This window comes from Hemiscyllium ocellatum, chromosome 3, assembly GCF_020745735.1.
Source record: "Hemiscyllium ocellatum isolate sHemOce1 chromosome 3, sHemOce1.pat.X.cur, whole genome shotgun sequence".
NCBI lineage: Eukaryota > Metazoa > Chordata > Chondrichthyes > Orectolobiformes > Hemiscylliidae > Hemiscyllium > Hemiscyllium ocellatum.
In genome coordinates this window covers 29,154,995-29,179,444 of record NC_083403.1, presented here as the reverse complement: position 1 = coordinate 29,179,444, position 24,450 = coordinate 29,154,995, and the positions used below count along the sequence as shown (strand labels likewise).

The 24,450-nt window shown below is 47.9% G+C and overlaps 1 protein-coding gene across 1 annotated transcript in view; it reads right to left on the bottom strand.

Moving 5' to 3' along the window:
• LOC132836824 (probable methyltransferase-like protein 24) overlaps positions 1-18,654 on the bottom strand; it is a 97,351-nt gene extending 78,697 nt beyond the window's left edge. Inside the window, exon 1 of the mRNA XM_060856304.1 lies at positions 18,243-18,654. Within this exon, the coding sequence (XP_060712287.1) occupies positions 18,243-18,524 (282 nt within the window). The 5' untranslated portion in view covers positions 18,525-18,654. The remainder of the gene's footprint in view (positions 1-18,242) is intronic.
• Positions 18,655-24,450: the final 5,796 nt, after the last annotated feature.

Here is a 24,450-nt window from a genome sequence, read left to right as displayed (position 1 = left end):
GGTGACTGACTGTGTGGAGTTTGCACGTTCTCCCCGTGTCTGCGTGGGTTTCCTCCGGGTGCTCCAGTTTCCTCCCACAGTCCAAAGATGTGCAGGTCAGGTGAATTGGCCATGCTAAATTACCCATAGTGTTAGGCGAAGGGGTGAATGTATGGGTGGATGGCGGGTCGGTGTGGACTTGTTGGGCTGAAGGGCCTGTTTCCACACTGTAATCTAATCTAAAGACCCACTTCAAACATTCACCACAATAACCTGGCTGCCATATTTGTGCAGTACTGAGGGAGTGCTGCACTGTCAGAGATGCTCACGTTCAGATAAAAGCTCAAGCCTCTCAGATGGGTGCAGACAATCCCATGTCAGTATGTTGAAGAACAGCCAGCATTTATCCCTCAATCAATATCATTAAAACCATTATTGGGTCATCATCACATAGCTGTTTCCTGCATTCCTGCATCAGTTACTGTCTTTCAGTGAATTCACTTCATAAATCCCTTACTGACTGACAAACACTTTGGGAAAGCTGACAGTTGAGGAATGTGCACAAAGACTGTCCCCAGGCTGAGCTGGCAGGAGAGGAGAAAATCTGGTCACTTTCTGAATTTGGGCTGCACCACAATGAGTTCAAGTTATTTTGTAGCCTTTTGTTCTTCAGGGACTGGAAATATCAGTGTTTGAAATCAACCAAATGCTTTCTTTATCAACTGTACTATGTTGGATTCGACATATCACCCATCTGAAAGGCTACTTGCTGTTGCTTTCAGTGTTGAAAGAGGGAAAAGAAAAATCTTATTCAACATGTTCTCACTTTTCTGAGCAACAGACAGTATTGTGATACATTGGGAAGATAAACGATTGTGATTGCCCCACATCACTGATCTGATTCTGAACTTCAGTAACTTCAGTGAACGGGCCACTGACTCCTGGTCAATTTAACTAAAATGAAACTTGTTTCACTCCATAGTGACTGCACATCTCAGTTTAAAAGGCAACCTGTTCCCTCTGCAACACTAACTCTATTTTTGTTCCACTTAGTGTTACCAAAGTAGAAACACTGGTCCTGTCCATCTGTTTCCCCTGACTGCATCTGCATTGCTTCCTCAATTCCAAAATATTGATGGAAAGGATTGCAATTATAGCTGGAGAATGATCAGAGGATTATTTCTTACAAGACCCTGCATCAGGGGAAAGAAATCTGGCTAATTAATGCAAAGCCCACAAACAACAAATGACAACTGACGAGTTCTCCATGTGTATCCTCATTGATGAAGAGATTGCTTTTAACATCACAAAATGGAGTAAGCTGTTATCAAACAGTGGTGAGACATTACCAAAAGAGAAAATGCTATAAAATCTTAGCAGGTCTGACAGCATCTGTAAGGAGAGAAAAGAGCTGACGTTTTAAGTCTAACTGACCCTTTGTCAAAGCTAAAAAAGGGGAGAAATAGGGAGGTATTTACATGAGGCTGAGAGAAGGTGAGTCATGGCTCCAGAAGCAAAGGTAGCAGTAAAGAGGTAATGACAGTGCACAGAGAGATTATAAGGAGATTAGGAGCTGTGAATGACCAAGGCTGAAGCCAGTGCTATGTAACAAAATATGTGGGGGATTGGGGGGAGGGGTGAAGCAGAAAACAGGGGAGAAGGGTAGCAAAGGGGGAAGAGGAGAGGAAAAAGGTGATGAGAGTGTGGGGAGCGAGAGAACTGCCGGCTTCGCCTCCGCGCCTACTTCTTCAACCAGGATTCTCGCCCACCCTCTGACGACCCCTTCTCCCGCCTCCAACACACCCTATCCACCTGGACACCCCGTGCTGGCCTCTTACCCACCCTCGATCTCTTCATAGCCAACTGCCGCCGCGACATTAACCCTCTCTCACCCACTCTAACCTCTCACCCTCGGAACGTGCAGCCCTCCACTCCCTCCGTTCCAACCCCAACCTCACTATCAAACCGGCAGACAAAGGAGGTGCGGTAGTTGTTTGGCGCACCGACCTTTACACCGCTGAGGCTAAACGCCAGCTCGCGGACACCTCCTCCTACTGCCCCCTTGACCATGACCCCATCTCCCACCACCAAACCATCATCTCCCAGACCATCCATAACCTCATCACCTCAGGGGATCTCCCATCCACCGCCTCCAACCTCATAGTCCCACAACCCCGCACCGCCCATTTCTACCTCCTGCCCAAAATCCACAAACCTGACTGCCCTGGCCGACCCATTGTCTCAGCCTGCTCCTGCCCCACAGAACTCATTTCTGCATACCTTGACACGGTCCTGTCCCCCTTAGTCCCTGTACACCTCCATCCCCCATCATGAAGGACTCAAAGCCCTCTGCTTCTTCCTTTCCCGCCAAACCAACCAGTACCCTTCCACTGACACCCTCCTTCGACTGACTGAACTGGTCCTCACCCTGAACAACCTCTCTTTCCAATCCTCCCACTTCCCCCAAACCAAAGGAGTTGCCATGGGCACCCACATGGACCCCAGCTATGCCTGCCTCTTCATAGGATATATGGAATAGTCCATCTTCCGCAGCTACACTGGCACCACCCCCCACCTTTACCTCCGCTACATCGATGACTGTATCAGTGCTGCCTCGTGCTCCCATGAGAAGGTTGAACAGTTCATCCACTTTACCAACACCTTCCACCCCGACCTCAAATTTACCTGGACCGCCTCAGACTCCTTCCTCCCCTTCCTACACCTTTCCATTTCTATCTCGGGCGACCGAATCAACACGGACATTTACTACAAACCAACCGACTCCCACAGCTACCTAGACTACACCTCCTCCCAACCTGCCACCTGTAAAAACGCCATCCCATATTCCCAATTCCTTCGGCTCTACCGCATCTGCTCCCAGGAGGACCAGTTCCAACACCGTACAACCCAGATGGCTTTCGTCTTCAAAGACCGCAATTTCCCCTCAGACGTGATCGACGATGCCCTCCACCACATCTCCTCCACTCCCCGCCCCTCCAATCGCCACCAAGACAGAACCCCACTGGTCCTCACCTACCACCCCACGAACCACCACATACATCGTATCATCTGTCGTCATTTCCGTCACCTCCAAACGGACCCCACCACCAGACATATATTTCCCTCCACTCCCCTATTAGCGTTCCGAAAAGACCACTCCCTCTGTGACTCCCTCATCAGGTCCACACCCCCCATCAACCCAACCTCCACTCCCGGCACCTTCCCCTGCAACCGCAAGAAATGCAAAACTTGCGCCCACACCTCCCCCTTACTTCCCTCCAAAGCCCCAAGGGATCCTTCCATATCCGCCACAAATTCACCTGCACCTCCACACATATCATTTACTGCATCCGCTGCACCCGATGTGGTCTCCTCTATATTGGGGAGACGGGCCGCCTACTTGCGGAACATTTCAGAGAACACCTCTGGGACACCCGGACCAACCAACCCAACCACCCTGTGGCTCAACACTTCAGCTCCCCCTCCCATTCCACCAAGGACATGCAGGTCCTTGGACTCCTCCATCGCCAGACTACAGTAACACAACGGCTGGAGAAAGAGCGCCTCATCTTCCGCCTAGGAACCCTCCAACCACAAGGGATGAACTCATGTTTCTCCAGTTTCCTCATTTCCCCTCCCCCCCACCTTGTCTCAGTCAAATCCCTCGAACTCAGCACCGCCTTCCTAACCTGCAATCTTCTTCCTGACCTCTCTGCCCACACCCCCACTCCGGCCTATCACCCTCACCTTGACCTCCTTCCACCTATCGCATTTCCAACGCCTCTCCCCCAAGTCCCTCCTCCCTACCTTTTATCTTAGCCTGCTTGGCGCACTCTCCTCATTCCTGAAGATGGGCTCATGCTCGAAATGTCAATTCTCCTGCTCTTTGGATGCTGCCTGACCTGCTGCGCTTTTCTAGCAACACATTTTCAGCGAGAAAGAGAGACAATCAAGAAATAAGAGCTAGAGATTAGTGAAAAAAAAATTTAAAAATAAATAAAATAAATGAAATAAAATTATGGAGCAGAATGAAATCAGAGGGGTCGGGATGGGATAATCATCTGAAGTTGTTGAATTCAGTGTTGAGACCGGCAGGCTGTAACGTGCCTAGTCAGGGGATGAGATGCTGTTCCTCCAGTTTGCGCTGAACTTCACTGGAACATTGCAGCAGGCCAAGGACAGACATGTGGGCATGGGAGCAGGATTGTGTGTTGAAGTGGCAAGCCATAGGAAGGTCCGGGACCTGATTGCCTACAGACCGAAGGTGCTCAAGCAAAGCGATCACCCAGTCGGCGTTTTGTCTCTCCGATATAGAGGAGACCACATTGGGATCAACGAATGCAAGAGACCAAATTGAAAGAGGTACAAGTGAAACGCTGCTTAATCTGAAATGAGTGTCTGGGGCCTTGGATGGTGAGCATGGAAGAGGTAAAGGGGCAGGTGTTGCACCTTCTGCGATTGCATGGGAAGGTGCCGTGTGTGATGGGAGAGGTGTTAGGTGTGATGGAGGAGTGGGCTAGGTTGCCCCGGAGGGAACGATCTCTGCAGAATGCGGAAGGGGGAGGGGAGGGAAGATGTGTTTAGTGGTGGCGTCGTGTTGGAGTTGGCGAAAATGGCAGAGGATTATTCTCTGCATGTGAAGGCTGGTGGGGTGAAAGGTGAGAACAAGAGGGACCCTATCCTTGTTCTGGGAGGGGAGGGAGGGGGTGAAGGTCATGGCGCGGGAGATGGACCACACGCTGTTGGGAGCCCTGTCAACAACTGTAGGTGGGAAGTCATGGTTGGAGAAGAAGGAGCACATATTAAGAGCACCACTTTGGAAAGGGGCCTCATCGGAACAAATGCGGTGGAAGTGATGGAGCTGAGAGAAAGGGATAGAGTCCTTCCAGGACATAGGGTGAGAAGAACTGTAGTCCAGATAGCTGTGGGGGTCAGTGGGCTTGAAATGGATATTAGTGGATGGACCATTGCCGAAAATGGAGACAGAAAGGTCAACGAAAGGAAGGCAAGTGTCAGAGATGGACCAGGTGAAGATGATGGAGGGCTGGAAACTGGAAGCAAAGTTTATGAAATTTTCCAGGTCAGGACGAGAGCATGAAGCCGCATCGAAATTCCACAGTAATTTGCTTTTATTAGTGGTGAGACATTCTCAATCTAACAGGCTTTAATGTTTTATACTTGTTCCTTTGTGTTTTTCTAATTACTGGTGGGGCCATATTCTCCCTGCTCACCCTGAACCACCTTGTATCACCTCACTGTCACGTGATGCCAATTAGAATCTTCTCCTTGCGAAAAGCAAAACTAAGCTAATCTTACTTTTAACAGAAATGTTTATTTTACTATCTTTCACATTCCTTGATGCTGTAGATGACATTTGGCTGAAGGAAAAGTATCTACATTTGTATTTGTTTACAGACATGGAGATTAGTGATGGATGGGTCACTCATTAGAGTTATTGTGGATGTTATCGGTATGAATTTCTAGAGAGCAATCGGCAATCAGTAAGGTTCTCCACAAAAATAAGGTTGGCAAAATGAAGGGTGTTCTTCGAGGAGAATAGATGTGGCTGTGGTAGCGAGGCTGTTTGAGTAGGAGATGTGGCTGTGGGTGAAGGGTGAGCCAAATTGGCAGCTTTGACAGGTTTGAGGTTTGTTGTAAGCATGGGGAACAGATTGCAAGATGTGACAAACACTATTTCTCCTGTGATCAGATCTGGGACTGGGACCTTTCACCACGATTATAACTGACTTGGTAACGATCCATCCAGGTTTGCAGACAATATTAAATCAGGAGGAGCAGTAGGAATTGCAGTAGGAGTCCAATATATTTCAGAGGGGTGTAGGGCAAGATTTTAACTTGGTATTAGGATGAAAGTAATGGGAGGGAGGAGGATGGGGACATGTACAACGAGTCTATAAGCTCAAATGTTGCCCCTCAGCTTCATGATATCTCCTTGGAGGTGATAGTGGAGGCTCCAAGGCCTCATGGGGAGAAGTTCCTCCCCTTCAGCAGCAGCAGCAAGTTTTTGGATAAAGTAAGGCATGGCTGGAGATTCCTCATGAGGTCAGCAGCAGGAATGATGCCACACTCTTGGGCTTTAATAATGGAACTGGGGTCAGATGTAATCTTCATTATGCTCATGTTCTCATAACAGGTCACAACCAACGATTAATCCAACACAATACTATATATTTTTTAATTAGATTAGATTATTTACAGCGTAGAAACAGGCCCTTCAGCCCAACGAGTCCACACTGACCCGCCAAAGTAAAACCCACCTAGACCCATTCCCCTACACGTAACACTACGGGCAATTTAGCATGGCCAATTCACCTGACCTGCACATTCTTGGACTGTGGGAGGAAACCGGAGCACCCGGAAAAAACCCGGGCAGACACAGGGAGAATGTGCAAACTCCACACAGACAGTCGCCTGAGGCGGGAATTGAACCCAGGTCTCTGGTACGGTGAGGCAGCAGCGCTAACCACTGTGCCACCCATGTTATGTTATGTGGGGTATTTACACAAAGTAATATGTCTTTGCAACATCACCAGAGTATCCAGGAACACTGGTGCCAATGCCTGCCATATGCACTTGTCTCTAAACTACATGATGCATGTTCAAGTCCCACCCAGGGCCGAGGCACAGATATCAAGGTTGACATTCCACTGCAGTGTTGAAGGAGTGCTACTCTGTTGGAGGCGCTGCACTGTTGGGGGTGCTGTACTGTTGGAGGTGCTGCACTGTTGGGGGTGCTGCATTGTTGGGGACGCTGCATTGTTGGAGGTGCTGCACTGTTTGAGGAGTGGCAACGTTGGAGGTGGTACACTGTTGGACATGCGGCACCGTTGGAGGTGCAGCCTGATGGAGAGGTGGCACTGTTGGGGGTGCTCCACTGTTAGGAGGTACTGCACTATCAGAGGCGCTGCACTGTTAGGAGACGCTGCACTGTTAGGAGGGGCTGCACTGTTAGGAGGGGCTGCACTGTTAGGAGGGGCTACACTGTTAGGAGGCGCTGCACCATCAGAGGAGCTGCACCATCAGGGCACTGCACTGTTGGGGGTGCTGCACCATCAGAGGCACTGCACCATCAGAGGAGCTGCACCATCAGGGGTGCTACACCATCAGAGGCACTGCACCATCAGAGGAGCTGCACTGTTGGGGGTGCTGCACCATCAGAGACGCTGCACCATCAGAGGCACTGCACCATCAGAGGCACTGCACCATCAGAGGAGCTGCACTGTTGGGGGCTCTGCACCATCAGGGGCACTGCATCATCAGAGGCGCTGCACCATCAGGGGCGCTGCACTGTTGGAGGGGCTGCACTGTTGGAGGGGCTGCACTGTTGGGGCGTTGCACCACCAGGGGCGCTGCACCATCAGAGGCGCTGCACCATCAGGGGCGCTGCACTGTTGGAGGGGCTGCACTGTTGGGGCGTTGCACCACCAGGGGCACTGCACCATCAGAGGCGCTGCACCATCAGAGGCGCTGCACCATCGGGGTGCTGCACTGTTGGGGGCGCTGCACCATCAGAGGCGCTGCACTGTTGGGGACGCTGCACTGTTGGGGACGCTGCATTGTTGGGGCGCTGCACCATCAGGGGCTCTGCACCATCAGGGGCGCTGCACTGTTGGGGTGCTGCACTGTTGGGGCGCTGCACCATCAGGGGTGCTGCACTGTTGGGGATGCTGTACAGTTCGGGGCGCTGCCCCATCAGAGACGCTGCACCATCAGGGGCGCTGCACCATCAGGGGCGCTGCACTGTTGGGAGCGCTGCACCATCAGGGACGCTGCACTGTTGGGAGTGCTGCACCATCAGGGGCGCTGCACCACCAGAGGCGCTGCACTGTTGGCGGCGCTGCACTGTTGGGGGCGCTGCACCATCGGGGCGCTGCACCATCAGAGGCGCTGCACTGTTGGGGGCGCTGCACTGTTGGGGGCACTGCACCGTTGGGGGCGCTGCACCGTTGGGGGCGCTGCACCATCAGGGGCGCTGCATTGTTGGGAGCGCTGCACCATCAGGGAGGCTGCACCATCAGAGGCGCTGCACTGTTGGGGGCGCTGCACCATCAGAGGCGCTGCACTGTCGGAGGGGCCGCACTGTTGGGGCGTTGCACCGTTGGAGATATGGCACTGTTGGAGGTGCTGCCCTGATGGAGGAGTGGCACTGTTGGAGGTGCTGCACTGTCAGAGGCATTGCACAATCAGAGACGCTGTACTGTTGGAGGAGAGTACTGTTGGAGGTGCTGCCCTTCAGAGGAGATGTTAAACTGAGTCCCTGTCTGCCTGTGTAAGTACGTATAGAACATGGAATCGTCATAATTAAAAGCTGAATTGTGCAGTTATTCCTGGTGTCCTGGCCAATGTGTGTCCCTCAATCAGCATCAAATGATCTGGTCATTCTCACTTTCCTATATGTGAGAGCTTTCACTGTACAAATTGCCATGCTTTCTATATTACACTGCAGAAAGGTAGCACACTTCACTCAAAGTGCTTTGAGATGTCTGGTGGTCATGATAAGCACTACGTAAATGCAATTTTGTTTCTGTCAGTGGAAGAAGTTGTCGAGCCAATAAGGACAGAGTAAATTGAATTCATATACTGTACACAAGAGATTTCAATTCTCAAGATAAAGCCTAACAAGCAGTGCACACTGTGAATAACCACTTATCTAATTTACAATACAGACTAGAGATAAATTGCTAACAGCTTTCTCAGGTGGAGGTATTTGTATTACCCTCTGCGTCTTGTATGTTGAATATTCAAATCTGATTAATTCCAGAATGTGTGCACACACCAACCCCCAATATCAGATGGCATGAATTTAACATAATTTAAAATGGCTTGTATTGAATTAGCTGTTATTTAACATCTACATCCAATTAAAGAACGTGGCTTAATCCAGGGTAATGTGCTCTTTCCTAGACTCAGCTTAAAGATTTTACAGATTGACATTGAAATCTGCAGCTTTTCTAACAAAATATCTGGACAAAGAAATCATTTAAGCTTCTCGTGTTGCCTAAATCCCCACCCATTCAGAGCTTCTTTCTACCAAACTTCACGCACACGGGTGTGTAGATTGACGTGTGAGAAATCAGGTGCCTGTCACTCATGGAACAGTAACACAGAGCATTGTCAAGAACAGAGCTCAAGCAAAAACACCAGGGAACATGCAGGCTTGGACTAACAAGTGGCAAGTAACATTCGCATCACCCAACTCCTAGATAATAACCGTCACCAACAAGAACGAATCTCACCAGCTCATCATGCCATTCAATGGCTTCACCATCTCAACATCCTGGAGGTTATCATTGATCAGAATGCTAATTGTAGCAGCAGTGGTTGCCATAGCAGGTCAGAGGCTCCACATCTTGCTATAAATAACTCCATTTAACTCCCAAAACCTGGTAACCATCTAGAAGGCACGGTCAGGACAGTGATGAAATAATCCTCACTTCCCTGAATGAGTGAAGCTCCAACAACACTCAAGAAGCTTGACACTATCCAGGACAAAGCAGCCCATTGATTGACACCCCATCCACTGACTTCAATAGCCATTCCATCCACCAGTGATGCACAGCAACAGTAGGATGTGCCATTTGCAAGATGCACTGGCAGTAAGGCACCTTTGGAAGCATCTTTCAAATCCACAAATTCTACCACCTCAAAGGACTGCATCACCTCCATCCAACTGCGCTCACATTTAGCAGAGTGCTAATGAACTCGCTGACTGACTGCCAAACGTGAAAACACCATCTCACAGAAAGAACCAGGGATTTTCTGCTCAAACCACAATGATGTGTGTGAGGGTAATGTACTAATCATTCGCTGCAAAACAGGATATTGAAATGTCAGCCCTGAGGGCCCGTTTCGTCCCTGTTTGGCAATTTCTCAGCAATGATTTTAAATAAAGTCAAAACATAATGAAAATGCTCCTTTGAAAAGCTAAACATAACATTTGGCTTATCAACAATTACTTCCAGTTGTCTGAGGCCCCACAGATCAGTGACTAAGGCTCTGTCAATCTGTTGGTTCTCCTGTGGTTAAAAACAGACAGTGATTACTTCATCCAGTTCCTGAAGTCTGGCATAGACATCGAGCCATTCAGGGTACCACAGGAGACCTAAGAAACAGACCAAACAAAAAAAAACAGGTTTTGTGATTGGACTTTCTTGTAAATGGTCAAAGTGATCTGAATGATTGAAGGATAACACCAGCTGGATTTTAAAACTCCAGCTGGGGATGTTTTATTTTGTCATTCCCCCTGGACAGGACACCCCAGTTACACCCGTCCCTTGTGACACACAATCCCATCCTAACTGTGACTTAATTATTTAACAGAAAAACTTCACAACAGAACTCCATTTCAAGTATCAGTCTTCCAATAGAATCTAAATCTCTCCTTTTAACATATTGTCCATACATATTTTTTTAAAATCCTTTATTATGAAATTTGCATTAAAAACTCCAACAGAACCATTGACAAAGTGAATGGCAATGTTAAGAGTCAATAGTACACAGCTGACACAATTCTCAGTAACATTAGGTTGTGATTCAATGTGCTGCAATGACAATTTTCTTTTTACTGGTGTGGCATTTCACTGAGGGTGCTGAAACAACTCTTTGGAGGCCAAACTCCCATCAGCAATCACTCTTTATTCACAAATGCATCGCCTTTTACAGCAGCACTGTCTCTCACTGAATCAGGCATTCATGGTCTCAATATCCCTGACATTCATCCTTTACTGTCAGCTCGGGCTTCCTGATTGGGCCAGATTAACAGCCCCAAGCAGGGAACTCATATTCTATGAGGTCAGGCTGGCTGAGCTTGTTACACTCACTGACATGTGCTGAATGAGAGGGGGGAGGCTGATGCACTTGCTCTGTGCCATCCGCAACTGCAGCCTTTACCAGAGTGCAGAGAGGATTCACAAGAATGGCTGCAGGAATGAGAAACCTGTTATAGGGATAGGTTGAAGGAGGTGGGAGTGCTCTCTTTGAAGAGAAGGCGGCTGAGTGCCGATTTGATAGAGGTTTTCAAAACTCTCAGTGGGCTGGATAAAATACCTAGGGGGAGGCTGTTCCTGGACGCGAATGGAAAAAGAACAAGAGATGGATTTAATGTGATCCACAAGTGAAACAAGGTCAATGTGAGAAAAACATGTTTTTTTATCCCAGACTGTGAGTAGTTAGGGAGTGGAATGCATTGCCTGGAAATGAGGGAGCAGGTTCAATCATGACATTCACGAGGGCATTGGATGATTATTTGTATGGAAATTTGTGTACAAGGGTATGGGGGAAAGCAGGAGATTGGCACAAGGTAATGAAGCTCATTTAATGAGTCGGTGCAATGGCATCCTTCTGCCCAGTAACCTTTAATGATTCTCTACCCTGGAAAGCAGCAGTGAGACTCCCCTCACAGAGCTGCACTCTTCCTTCAGCTTCTCTTTCTCAATATCAGGCACCAAATCACTGTGCCTTTGACATGCCTGTTCACCTTCCAGCTACGTCCTCGGCATTATAATGGTTAGTATCCCCGCCTGTCCCATGGGAGACCAGGTTCACCACCCTGCCAGGGTAAATCCAAGCTTTTGGGCAGCACAATGGCTCAGTGGTTAGCACCGCTCCCTCACAGCACCAGGGATCCGGGTTCGATTCCCACCTCGGCCGACAGTCTGTGTGGAGTTTGTACATTTTCCCCGTGTCTGCGTGGGTTTCCTCCAGGTGCTCCGGTTTCCTCCCACAATCCACACATATGCAGGTTAGGTTAATTGGCCATGCTAAATTGCCCATAGTGTTCAGGGATGTGTAGGTTAGGTGCATTAGTTAAGAGTAAATATAGGATAATAGGGCCGGAGAATGGGTCTGGGTGGGTTACCCTTCGGAGGGTTAACATGGACTTGTTGGGCCGAAGAGCCTGTTTTCACACTGCCGGGATTCTAAGTAACAAAGTCCTATGATTATAACTGATGTAATCTGTCCCACTCGGATATTCCTCTGTACCCTCTATCAGTCACTCCATGTGTTGAGAATGGAGTTTCTGTGCTGAATGCTCCACCACATTGCTCTCCATAGATTACACAGGTTACCTATCTGTCTCCATAAAGAACAAAAAGATTTGCGGAGGCTGACCCAAAGATTTCGGGATCAAGATGTGGATGGCCATGGCAAACAGGTAAGGACAATGTATCAAGGTATAGACACAAGTCCCTGTTCAACCTCAGTACACTTCACAACTTGCAGGAGTTTGATCTTGTAACTATGCCCAACCCCCTCAACCCGTCTCTCTGAGTGCTCATTCCTCAATCTCCCATCTCTTCAGATCCTCCTCATAGTATAAACAGAAAGAAAGCCAGTCATTCCAATATCCAGGGGAGAATTCCCATCACAGGTCATGTTTTCAGGAATGTGTACGATGATGTACACGAGGAGGTACATTCCGACCTCGCTGTGACCGGAGGGTCTGCATAAGAAGAGTTAAAGTCAGAATGGCCCACTGGTGACTGTGGTGACCCCACAATAGGCTGTGGGGCTTAAATAGAAAACATTAAGTTACATGTGTTATGGACTCAGCCAGACCACTCAAAACATTCTTAAGCAAGCAGCCCTGGACCTAACTTTGCAATTTGTGTACAGTGAAAATTACCCGGAGTAAGATAGCTAGGTTGACTATTAGATTTTAAAACAGATAAAAACATCTATTCACAAAATGACACAATGAAACACAAAGAATAGAATAACGAACTCCTACAGAACTCAGCCAAGCCAGCCAGACTTAATTATGCTGGTCCGAATAAACACAACAGGCCCAGCAAACAACCACCCTTTAAAAAACCAGTATAACTGGAACACATGTTTACAGGTTGAAGTTGAAGGGCAGAAAGAGGGAGAGAGAGAGAGAGAGAGTTTCCACACAGCTCCCTGTTGAATTTCCCAGTTCAAGAATGAACTAAAACTGCTCAGCTCAGCTCAGCTAGAGAGCTGACCACTCCCCTTTCATTATACAGGTCACTTCTAAAGCATGACCACTTTGGCCTGAAGTCTCATCTGTTTACATATAAACAAAGAGCCTCTGAAATTCCTTTTCATCTCTAAACCAAACCAGACTGATTGGAGCCCAGCCTGGTTTATTACCCCTCTGAAAAAAATCAAGGACAAAATCTCCTTGTGCCAAGGAACAGCTTTTAGAAAAAAAGGGACTAACTTTGTGACACGGGTAGCAATGCTCTAACAGCTTTGTGACACGGGTAACTATGCTCTAACAGCTTTGTGACACGGGTAGCTATGCTCTAACAGCTTTGTGACACGTGTAGCTATGCTCTAACAGCTTCCTTCAGCTGGCTCTCCAAAGCCTTTCTTTTCTTCCATGGGATTTATATGTTGCTGACAAGGCCAGCATTTGTTCGCCATCCTGAATTAGTGAGTTGCTAGGCCACTTCAGAGAACAGTTTAGAACCAACCCCATTGCTGTGGGTCAGGCCAGGTAAGGAAGGATGACAGTCCATCCTTAAAGGACAGTAGTGAACCCAATGAGTTTTTACAACAGTTTATGATAGTTTCATAGTCAATATTACTGAGATTAGTTTTTGATTCCAGACCATATAACTGAATATAAGTTCCACTAGTTGCTGAGGTAGGATTTGAACCCATGCCTCCCCCGAGCATGAATCTGGGCCTCTAGATTTCTAGCTCTAGTATGGGCAAGTAAGAAATGGGCATGCCTTCCCAGAGCAAGCCTACATCCCCATAATCGAACCATAAAATATACCGGGCCTCCATGGGTGGAAGCTTCATAAAATCCCAAATGTAAATGGGACTGAAGTTAGAGGAGCAGAATATTATTTCCTGACCAAATTCCCCGCAATTATGTGTCAGAAATCATAATGGGCCAGCACTCACAAAGTATCATATCCTCCAACTAGCTGCTAGCAGGGGCATGGAAGTGCACATGATGTCCCAGTTGGGACATGAATGTCCCCTTTCCAGATGAAAGTGCCCAAACTTAACAGACTGCAAAATTCTCAATCCAGGAGCGATGGCCTTGATGTGTTATATTTGGTTCCACACTACTGTCAGAGCAGCACCATAAATAATGTCAAAACAGCTCCTTAGAAATATATAATTAACTTTTTAAAAATCCATTCCTCTTCATTCCCCAGAATTTGGGCAGATTTACATTGCATCTGAGGCATCAGGGAGAAGCTAAACCATTTCAGAGAGACAGCAACCTCATCTGCAAATTCATTGTCCCAGTCTAACTCCCCATCAACAAAGTGGGTGTTAATTACTCTCAGTCCAGCAGCTCCAGGACAATTCAACAAACCCTGCAGAGCAGATGTGGACTGCCAGCATCTGAACGAGTGCACAGATGGACTTTGCAGACAGTACCAGTGCCAGGAATCTGGGAAGCTCCCTACAGCAGCAGGTACATCTGTCTATGGGAATGGGAGATCAAGGAAGGAGAGGCCTCAAAACAAATCAAAAAAGGGAAACCACACGCTGATGTCTGGCTGATTATTTTACCAATAAATGGTTAAAGTCCACATGAAAGGATTGAGTGAACGAATATTCAGATCACATCCTCAACTGGAATCTTTTACTTTTCTTTTATTTACTAATCAGAAATTGAATATAACACATCTGGATTCTCAATCAGCCAGATGTGACCAGAGACTAATATGTTAAACAGCTTTGGAATGAAGGATGCTGTAACAGCAAAAGGAATTTGGGGAAAGAGGAATCTTAGCAGGACTTATACACTTAATGATAAGGTCCTAGAGAGTGATGTTTAACAAAGAGACCTTGAAGTGCAGGTTCAGAGCTTCTTGAAAGTGGAGTTGCGGGTAGATAGGATAGTGAAGGTGGCGTTTGGTATGCTTTCCTTTATTGGTCAGAGTATTGCATACAGACATTGGGAGGTCATGTTGCGGCTGTACAGGACGTTGGTTAGGCCACTGTTGGAATTCTGCGTGCAGTTCTGATCTCCTTCCTATCGGAAAGATGTTGTAAAGCTTGAAAGGTTTCAGAAAAGATTTACAAGGATGTTGCCAGAGTTGGAGGATTTGAGCTATAGGGAGTGGCTGAACAGGCTGGGGCTGTTTTCCCTGGAGCGTCGGAGGCTGAGGGGTGACCTTATAGAGGTTTATAAAATTATGAGGGGCCTGGATAGGATAAATAGACAGAGTCTTTTCCCTGGGGTAGGAGAGACCAGAACTAGAGGGCATAGGTTAAGGGTGAGAGGGCAAAGATATAAAAAAGATCTAAGGGGCAACTTTTCCGCACAGAGGGTGGTGTGAGTGTGGAATGAGCTGCCAGAGGAAGTGGTGGAGGCTGGTACAATTATAACATTTAAAAGGCATCTGGATGGGTATATGAATAGGAAGGGTTTGGAGGGATATGGGCCAAATGCTGGAGAATGGGACTAATTGGGTTGGGATATCTGGTCAGAATGGATGAGTTGGACTGAAAAGTCTGTTTCTATGCTGTATATCTCCATGACTCTATGACTATGTTGAGAAACAGGCTTTATTGTGCAGTATTGAGAAAACACACTCGAGCTAGGTCCAGAACAATGAAGGGTTAGTGTTTTTGCCACATTGATAGCCACAGCTGATATGGAGATCATGAACATACAAGGTTTACCTTCCCAGCCCCCAGCCCGCAGTGTTGTAAATTGCCGGGTTGCTGGTGCTTCCCCATGGAAGGTACATACATTCTGCCTCACTGACTTTTCGAAATTTAAAAAAAACAAAAGCAGTTCAAGAGTTAATAATGAATCAAAATCTTACAGCCTGGTCAGTCTGTAGGAACCCCCTTTTTTTAACATCATTCTTACTGTATCTAGAGAAAACTGATTCCTTCTCCAAAAATAAGAGATTACTATCATCAATTTGGACCAGTTGCTAATGAGAAACCTGCTCCTTTAGCTGTTCAGTTCAATTTGTAGCTTAGAATGGACACACCACCCTCATGAAATGCCAATTAAACCACAGGACTTCAACTTTTCTAACTCACTTCAATTTTCTACCAGACTGGTTTATGTAATTAAACATTCCATCCCACCTTACCCATTTTAATGCTCTGGTACCTTATTTAATCATGAAAAAGGCTTGACACAGAAGCCTGTATTAATCATGCTGATGGTGGAAGCCAGCCAACTGGCAGGTGTATTTTTTTGTCTACTGTCCAGAAGAAATCATTCAGGATCTTGTTACTCACATTTACTTTTCAGCTTGTTTCGAGTTTAAACCTCATTGTTCACATCAGGCGTCAAGGAAGAAAACGAATTTTTAAAAGGGCACCGTCACTGTATAGTAAATGTTTCAGTGGTGTGTACGTGGATACAAGGTAAATGTGCTGTTATCATGTGGGCCATATCATGTGTAGAGTCTGTGCAAGTACTTGACATGGTGGAAGTGCATGACTGAGTCGATCTCAACAAAGCCCTCCCCCTCCCCATACAGAAACCCCATTGTATCCTGTCATGACTGAGCTAGAGCCCTGAGGGCCCCTCAGTGCAGTGTGTATGACCAGGTGTCTGTTGTCAGAGTCACACAAAAGGTCAGTATTCAGTCACACAAAGTCATTCACAATACTCCATGTTCAAAAAGGGATGATGTACTGATCTATCAACAAGTTTATAGAAGTATAAATTGATGCAGAACATTATTCCCCAATATTTTTAAGCAATCGCAGGCTCCCTTTTCCACATTTCAATGTTAAAAGTTCAGCAAGTGGGCCCTAGCACTGTAATAGGCACATTGACACCTATCTAACCCTCAGCCAGGCCTCTCACGTGACCCCTTTCCTCAGCAGCTCATTTAAATATTTCACCCCAACTCCCAAACAGGAGGCCATTCAGCCCCTGATTCAGAACACTCTTTAGATTACCTACAGTGTGGAAACAGGCCCTTCAGCCCAATAAGTCCACACCAACCCACCGAAGCGCAACCCACCCATTTACCCCTTATCCAACACTATGGGCAATTTATCCTGGCCAATTCACCTGACCCACACATCTTTGTGACTGTGGGAGGAAACCAGAGCAAACCCACGCAGACACAGGGAGAATGTGCAAACTCCTCACAGTCAGTCGCCTGAGGTGGGAATTGAACCCAGGTCTCTGGCACTGTGAGGCAGCAGTGCTAACCACTGTGCCACCCACAAACTCTTTACTCTTAATATCTGCAAAATCTTAAAAACAAACTGAATGCAAACGGGTTAAGCCCAAGAAAGGAGTCCCAGTCTTGGGCAGCCAGTGCTCCCAGTCTTGGGCAGCACTTTAACCGGGAGGTTGAGTCCAGCTCAGACCTTGGGCTTACAGAACAAGGAGTTGGCCTCGATGAGTGTTGCAGACAGGAACATTCCAAGGTCCAGGGCCACCCGCTGAGAGACGGATGACAGCGTGGGGGGAAAGACCAGTCTATGACAGTCCTGAGGCAAAGTTACGGGGGGTGGGGCGTGGGGGTCCGTCCAATTATCTGGACCCTCCTGGTGTCTCGAGTATATGGAAATACCTGATGAAGGGCTTATGCCCGAAACGTCGAATTTCCTTGAACTCAGATTTCTCCAGTTTCCTCATTTCCCCTCCCCCACCTTGTCTCAGTCGGTTCCCTCAACTCAGCACCGCCCTCCTAACCTGCAATCTTCTTCCTTACCTCTCCGCCCCCACCCCACTCCGGCCTATCACCCTCACCTTGACCTCCTTCCACCTATCACATCTCCATCGCCCCTCCCCCAAGTCCCTCCTCCCTACCTTTTATCTTAGCCTGCCTGGCACTCTCTCCTCATTCCTGATGAAGGGCTCTGGCCCGAAACGTCGAATTTCCTGTTCCTTGGATGCTGCCTAACCTGCTGTGCTTTAACCAGCAACACATTTTCAACTCATATATGTAAATAGTGCCCTGCAGGAGTTAGAAATGCCTTGGGTTTACTTGCTGGAACTGTAGGGAAAGTCAAACTCCAATGTTTGTCTGTTTCCACATGCAGAAACTGTGCAGGACCACGCTGTGACTATATGTAGATAAAGATTTTTTTGAATAAAGTATATTTTTGAAAGAAATAACAGCTCGGATGAACTCTGAAGAAGCAGTCTCCTATAAGAAGTCAGTTTAACCTGATTTTTTCCTCTCTCTGTAATGTTTGGACATCGCCCTCTGTATGTGTGCTGTGTCTTTGTAAAAGTTTGCAAACTGAGCTCCGGTGCCAGGCACCTATCTGAACCCTGGCTTTCCCTGTCCCTCCCTCCCCAGGCTCTCACTCACCTTCCGCCTGTCCTGAAGGGGGGATCCCGGGCAGCAAGTCTCCATGCTCCGGCTCCGGGCTGAGCCACTCTCCGCCCTCATGCTGCTACCGGCGGCGGAGCGCTGTTCCCCGGGCGCCTGGTGCTGCTGCAGCCGCTGCCGGCTCCCGAGCTCCGACCCCGGGCTCCAGACGGGCACCACCGCCAGCCCCAACAGCAGGAGGGCAACCGAGGACAGGCAGAGGGGCATCACCCAGCGAGGGGCAGCCGAGACAGGGGGCGGCAGCAGCTTCCTCCAGGGCATGGCGAGCTGTGAGTAACTTGTGGTTGCAGTTTCTGGTTGGGAGTGAGGGTTCCCGCTACCCTGCAGCCCCAGGCTGGCTGTCTCTCTCTCTCTCTCTCCCTCAGTAAGACTGCCTTACTCCCACTCACTTGACAGCTTCAATGAATGAGAGGCAGAGACACAGAACTATACCCTCTCACCTCCTCCTGACCCGCCCACCCTCTCAGCCAGCTGCCACCCCACTCCTTGACCCAATATCACCCAGTCAGCCCCTCCTCCCCATCCCAGCCATTTATCCCCCATCCTGGGCATCTGCGGCCACATTTCGAGGGGGGAATTGTGTGCAGTTTTAGAGAAACACAGTGATTTTCTTACCTGTGGATTCCCCAGGACAGCCATTGGGCTGGAGGGCTTCAGTTATGAAGAATGAGATTGGACAGATCAGGGTTGTTTTCCCCAGAGCAGTGGGGTCTGAGAACAGGGGATGTGACTGAGATGCGTTAGCTGATCTGGGACAAGTGGTGGAGGGATCAATGACCAGGGCCGTAGGTTTAAGGGAGAGAGCAGGGCGGTTTAGAGGGGATGTGATGATTTCACCCAGAGGCTATGGGAATCTGGAACTCACTGCTTGTCAGAGACAGAATCCCTCATTCCGTTTAAGAAACATTTAGATGTTCACTTCTGATGCCAAGGCTATTGACCACGTGCTGGGAAATGGGATTAGAACAGTTAAGAGGTTGGTTTTGACTGGTGCAGATTTGATGGGCCAAGGGGCCTTTTTCTCTGCTGTAAGTGGTGCAGAGCGACCAGGTGCCCATGAAGGATCTGACAGGCAGTGCCCTTCGTACCACCAGCCGAGCGCTGCCCTGGTGCTTGTTGGAAAGTTCTGGCGATGAGGCGTTCTGCCAAATGGCTTTGATAGTCTGCTCAGGGAACCATGTGACAGGATCTGCCCTCACCTTCTCCCTCAGGGTCTCGAGGACACTATGTGCCAAGCACTTCCCGATGGACTTGTGGTCAAAGGTGTTTCTCTTTGCAAATTTCTCCATGAAGGCCAGGTAATAGGGAATGGTCTGACTACTCAGGGCATTCCTCAGCAGCGAGGCCAGGCTCATCCCTCACAACACCAGGGACAGGGAAATACTCAGTGCGTAGTGACACTTGGTGTTTGTGTATAGAAAGTCCAAGCACTTGATGTAAGCACACACAAAGCTGGCCATCCGGATGAGGGCGGGGTTGGGTAGGTTCTTCCCCCGACTTTTCCAGAGCTTCATACATGGTGTCCCTATGGACACGGTCCATTGTAGACTTCCAGATGAGGTGGGAGATGGCTTGGGTGGCTGAAATAGCACAGGCTTGGGGGGACAGGCCAGACCTGCTCCACAGTACAATAACAGAGAGAGAGCCTCACACCCAGTGATCGGGTTTGTACCCACAATGGAGAGGGAGCGATGCTCCCAAAAGCCCAGTTTCTGCTTGACCTTGGCGATTTGCTCCTCCTAAGTTTTTGCGCATGCCCCAGGCCCTCTGAACCGTAGTTCCAGCACCTCAGATAATCTGTCCTGACGGTGAAGGGGATAAAGGATCAGACAGCCCAGTTCCTGAAGAACATGGTCTCGCACTTGCCTCGATTTCTCTTGGCTCTTGAGGCCAGTTTGAACTGGTGACAGATTCCCATGAGTCTGTGCACTGACAGTGGATCTGAGCAGAAAACAGTGACATCGTCCATGTACGGGGAGGCTTTGACCTGCTGGTCCCTGCTGCCTGGAATAGTCATCCCTCTCAGGCTCACATCCTTCCTGATGGACTCAGCAAAGGGCTCTAAACAAACACACAACCAAGGCAGGAGAGACCGGGCAGCTTTCAGATTCCTGCCCGTTGAATTGAGACTGCACTAACAATACTGGGGTAGGGCAGTCAGATGCAATTGCACATTTGCTCCCCAAAGCCTATGTTGGAGAGCATGTCCTATATGTAGAATTAGAATTAGATTTAGAATTTATTGTCGCATGCATTTGAACATTAAAAATACAATGAAAAGTGTTCGAAGTCACTCTATCGTGGTGCCTATAATGACAGAAGTCATGACAAAAACACATGTTACAAAATTAAGCAAAAATTATGTTATTATAAAACAAAGTTCAACCAAGTCCATTTAAAGGCTCCAGGTCTCAACGAAAGCAGCTCCATGATGAGAACAACAGGACAGGACAAAAACTGAAACGCTGGGACGCCACATCACTGGGTAAAAAGCTTCTGAAGACATACCACCACCCAGAATACCAGTCCAAAAACAAACGCTAGGCCACCAGATTACTGGGCTGCCACCCAAGGACTAAACAGAAGGGTGAGCCATCAGATAACCAAGACAGAAGCACTCAGCGAAGATCTAGATTCAGGTGGGACAGCCCAAGATCACAAATTGGGACAACCCCCCCCAACAGAGACCACAGTACAGATTACAGGTCACAGGTCACAGGCCGAGACCAACACGTCGGGAAAGACCTCCAGAAGCAACAGCCACTCAGGAGAAGCTCATGGCTGAAGCTTTCAAAATGAAGGTAAGTGAATTTGAACTTACCTATAGTATAGTGTATGTACTAACTGAAAGACCTGAAAAACAGAAAAAGAGGAAAAGAAAATAGTAACGGCAACTGAGTAGATAAACAATGGCCTCCTAAGCTGAGGAGCCCATGCTACATGTAGGTGTGTGATATCCTATCGAGGAGCCTTCCCCTGGTCCAGGCTGAGGAGACAGGTGACCACTCCCCTGTCCTGACCGTATCCCTGAGGAGTGTGAGGCTGTCCGAGATCATCCTTCCTGGGACAGCACAGGATTGATCAGAGTGGATCACTGATCCCAGAGCAGACCTTACTCACTTGGCGATGACATTAGACAGGAATTTCTAACCTGCACTCAGCAATGATATTGGTCACCAATTTCTAACACCCTCCCTCCCCCTCCCCACTTGTCGGTGAGGGTGAGGATACATTTCCTCACAGATTTGTACATGCTCCCTGCCAGAAGCACATACTGTCATACACCACCAACAGGTCCCAGCCAATCAAGTCCCACAGAGCCGAGTACAACTCGGCCGGTAAGCTGTCACTTTGGGAAGTTTTAATCTTTTCGAAGGGTTCGAGGACCTTGGCCAGCTCATCCAGAGACAGCGGCTGGTATAGCCTCTCCTGCATGCTGTTGTCTAAGACCTTCATGGTAGAGACAGTAATGACTGGGAGGCCGTGCTGTCTTTGGGCTTCGTGTTGCACAGTCTGGCATTAGATAATTTGCTGACCCTCAGGATGTCAGACTGAGGTGACGTTACTGAGCCATCTTCTTCCTTCAGGCTGCTGAGCACGGAGCTCTCCCTGTGCACCTTCTGAAAGAAGAAACGTGAGGATGTCTCAGCCCACTCCACCGTGCGGACTCTGGACTGGAAGATTGTCTTGGAGGTCTCTGAGACAAACAGTGAGGTTTACTGGCTCTTCACCCCCTGGAGACCCTCTGTGACATTAACTCCCGCCTTCTGCAGCAGGATTAGGTCCTGCAGGCTTTTGTAGAGTTTGGACAGTTTTGCCCACCCTTCTCTCACCTTCTGATCATCTTTGAGGATAAAACATCTCTTAATGTTCCCATTGACCGTTTCCCACCAGTCCCCACTAACCTGTGTAATCCCTTTGAGCTCCTCAATGTTTTCTGGGGTCAACAATTCCACATTCAGCTTCCACATTCCCTTTCTAGCCCACTGGTCATCCTGTAGGTGACAGTCAGCCAGCAGGAGGCAGTGGTCAGAGAAGAACACCGGCTTGACATCGATGGATCAGATCAAGGAAGTGCAGGACGCAAACAGGAAAGCTAGCTTCTCTCTTTCACTGTGAAGATGTTTGACATTTTCTAGCCTGATTCTCACTATTTGGTCCTAATAGAGGATCTGGATAACTCTTACGCCTTTACTGTCAATGTTACATTTCAGCCACACATCTATTAGCTTTTTGTAATAAACACGATCAAACACATTTATCTGTGAGGCATATGTAACATTCTTGTTTATTTCTCAATATTTATCAAAGATTGTTCCCAGATTTACGATGCGCTCTCTTGTAAATCCAGATTGTGTTTCCCCATCTCTGGCTCCTATTTTAATCCAAGGTTTCTCACCAGGAGAATATCCTGGAAAGCTTCAAGAACCACCTTTAACTTATTTCCATTTCAGTTTTTATCATCAGGACCACTGGGTCATTGCAGGATTAGTGAGAGTTATCTATCTATAGGAATGTTGGAGTATGAATCCGTCTGTGAAGACAGTGCGACTAAATCAGATACTTCCATTCCTTTGGCTGGTGTAGTCAGTTGTTTGGCAGTGACTACATGTTAAAATGTAGGTCATTGACCTGGAAGCCCTCAAAGATGACCTGAGGACGTGACAGACACTTTATGAACGCAAAATAAAAAACAAAAGAACTGCAGATGCTGTGAATCAGAAACAAACACAGGAGTTTCTGGAAAAGCTCAGCAGATCTAATGCAGCTGTGAACAGAAATCAAAGCTAACTTTTCAGGTCCGGTGACCCTTCCTCAGAACTGTTCCCAGTTAAATGTGAGATCTGAATTTCAGTGCCAAAGTAACGCCAATTATGTCGAATCGTAGAATTTGTACAGTGTGGAAGCAGGCCAATTGAGTCCACGCTGCCCCTTCAAACAACATCCGGCTCAGACCCAGAACCAACCCCCTCCCCCCCCCATTCTTTTCTGTAGCCCTGCATTTCCCATGGCTAATCCATCTAGCCTGCACAACCCTGAAAGCTATAGGCAATTGGCACGGCCAATCCACCTGACCTGCACATCTTTGGTCTGTGGGAAGAAACCCATGCAGACACAGGGAGAGTGTGCAAACTCCACACAAACAGTAGCCTGAGGCTGGAATCAAACCCAGGTCCCTGGCGCTGTGAGGCAGCAGTGCGAGCCACTGTGCCAACCGCAAAGGCTGTAGGCTGTATATTTCAATGACTGGCAGATTGTAACAAACAGCATATCTCTTCAATTGGTCATGATAAACATGTTAATGATCATACCCCACAAACCCATGTTTGCAAAACTCAAAATGTGCCCAGCATTACTTATCATTCTACAGTCGGGCAGCATTTGCTAAATAATCCCAAGTATGTGAATAATTACATTGACAGCCACTTCAGGATTGTTTGTCGGGCTTGCAGTGTTGATGCACTTGACTATACTGGAAGTCAGAGATGAAAAATGTGGTGCTGGAAAAATACAGCAGGCCAGGCAGCATCCGAGGAGCAGGAGAATCGATGTTTCGGGCATAAACCCTTCTTCAGGAATGAAGACTGAAGCTTATGCCAGAAACATTGATTCTCCTGCTCCTCGGATGCTGCCTGGCCTGCTGTGTTTTTCCAGCACCACATTTTTCAACCCTGGTCTCCAGCATCTGCACTCCTCACTTTCTCCTATACTGGAAGTCAGACATATGTATGGACATGGTCACCCATTTAAGATGGAGACAAGAAGACTTCTTTTTAACACAGAGATTATACAACATTGTTTCATAAGATAATTAGGCCATTCTGCTCCTCAGATGCTGCCTGAACTGCTGTGCTCTTCCAGCACCACTCTAATCCAGAATCCATTCATCATATCAACCTAGGAAACCTTCTCTGAACTGTTTCCAAAATATTTACATTGTTCCTTAAATAATGAGACCAATACTGTCCACAGTACTCCAAATATACAAAGAATAAAGAAGAACAAAGAAAATGTACAGGCCCTTCGGCCCTTCAAGCCTGAGCTGATCCAAATCCACTGTCTAAACCTATCGGTCAATTCCTAAGCATTTGTATCCCTCTGCTCCCCACCTACTCATGCATCTATCCATACGCATCTTAAATGAATCTACTGTGCCTGCAACTACCACCTCTGCCAGCAACGCATT